Source organism: Chenopodium album, chromosome 11, assembly GCF_948465745.1.
Source record: "Chenopodium album chromosome 11, dcCheAlbu1.1, whole genome shotgun sequence".
NCBI lineage: Eukaryota > Viridiplantae > Streptophyta > Magnoliopsida > Caryophyllales > Amaranthaceae > Chenopodium > Chenopodium album.
The window spans coordinates 27,574,993-27,576,933 of NC_137844.1; the positions used below are offsets into that span (position 1 = coordinate 27,574,993).

Sequence of the window (1,941 nt, forward strand, 5' to 3'; positions counted from 1 at the left end):
TAACCGGCCTTGGGCTATGAAAACTGGTCGTGCTCCTCCAATGCTCGTAGTTGCTCCATAAATATCTCGGGAAAATGCTCCAAAGGTGCAAATCCCTACAAAACTCAACAAAAACTACGAAAAAACTATAAAACACCAATTAGTAATAAAAGTGGCTCTAAAGAGCCAAAAACTCTACCAATTATGACCAAGGGACGAGGGTAAAATACTATATAAAATGGACATATCAAGTACATAAAAGCAGTCCAAGTGAGAACATTCATATGAAATAACATCATAACAAGATTTGGGGTGCCACAGTGCATAGTTTTTTTAATCATGGGTGCCAGTTTGACTGTGATACCATTAAGGATTACTTGGAAGAGATGGGCACCAAATATGCAAGCACCGCAGTCTGCCACTCGCAGAGCAATGGCCAAGTAGAAGCAGCAAACAAGCTGATCCTAAAAGCCTTGCAAAGGAAGTTAGAAGAACATAAAGGCCTCTGGGCTGACCTAGTGCCAGAGGTATTATGGGAAAACAGAACAACAAAGAAGGAGTCTACTGGAAAAAGTCCTTTCACCCTGGCTTATGGGGCAGATGTAGTAGTTCCAGTAGAGGTGCAAATCCCTAGCCTAAGAATCCAGCACTATGAACAGCAAGGAAATGAGAAGCGCCTGCTGGAGGAGCTGGATTTCCTGCCAGAGATGTGGCGAAAAGCAGCCCTTAAGCTAGCAGCCCAAATCTCAAACGCTTTTAACAAAAGAGTCAAGCACCAAGAACTGCTACCTAGAGACCTGGTTCTTAGAAGGATAGCAGTAGTAGGTAGAGGAAACCAGCATGGAAAGCTGTCAGCTAACTAGGAAGGCCCTTTCATCATCCATGAGCAAGTAGGGCCAGGCGCCTTCCTCCTCACAGATCAAGAAGGTCAAGTCTTAAGGAATAGTTTCAACGCAGATGTGTTAAAGAAATATTTTATTTAAAAGGCAAATGGCTAAGTAGAAATCAACAAACTATTATTTAAGTTATGCAAAACCATTGTTTAAGATTACGTTATGTTAGTCAAGGCAACTTAAGCCATTTGAATTCAATGAAGTACGAGCCTCTACGTGATGAGTATACCATATGATGTTGTTTAAATATGTTTATCTGTTGCGTTATGCTTTAGCATTACACACTAACATGCAGAAAATGCCATAGAAATATTAAAGCATAAAACATCATAACAAGTTGCAGCAAGACATCATTAAGCAAAGGAGAGCACACTTCCCTAAGTTCAACTTGCCTGCTCAAAGTAAAACAGGGCACCACCTCGGGGATGCCTTAGGGAGGAGCCTGGCACGTTCAACTTGAGCAGGGAAAGGTGAATGAAAAGCAAAGGGGCAAGCTAAGCGGGCATCACCAAGGTTCTCTTGGTTCCACCCAGCTCACCTCTTTTGTGGGGGAGAGAAGAGACGGACCAGCAATAAGCTCTTACAAAGATAAGTAAGATGCATAAAGTAATAAGTCGCAACAGAACAAGCTGAATGACATAAATAAGTCGCATCAGAACAAGCTGAATGACATAAATAAGTCGCAGCAAAACAAGCTGAACAACATAAAAACAAGCAACCAAAAAGCTGAACGACAAAAATAAGTCACAGCAAAACAAGCTGGATGACATGAATAAGTCACAGCAATGCAGGCTGAACGACATACAAACAGGATACAGCCAAGCAAGCTAAATGATATGCAAGCAAGTCTCTACAAAAATAAAGTAGAAGACACATCGTATAAGCCTATATTATAAATAAGATGAAAGGCATAAAATTTGATAGGTTCCCACCAAGTGCAATAAAAGGCCAAAAGATAGGAAGGCCCTATACAGCCAAGTCAAGGAACAAAGTCAAAGAAACGGTAAGAGAAAGAGCAACAGGAAAGCGCAACCTACGAGGCTTCACCTTGTACAACAAGGGGGCAGGT

At 41.5% G+C, this 1,941-nt stretch overlaps 1 protein-coding gene across 1 annotated transcript; it reads left to right on the forward strand.

Annotated features, from left to right (window-relative positions):
* Window positions 1-365: 365 nt before the first annotated feature.
* Window positions 366-842, forward strand: LOC145566490 (uncharacterized). The gene has a single exon (XM_081625896.1). The coding sequence runs from the start codon at window positions 366-368 to the stop codon at window positions 840-842; it is 477 nt and encodes a 158-aa protein (XP_081482022.1).
* Window positions 843-1,941: the final 1,099 nt, after the last annotated feature.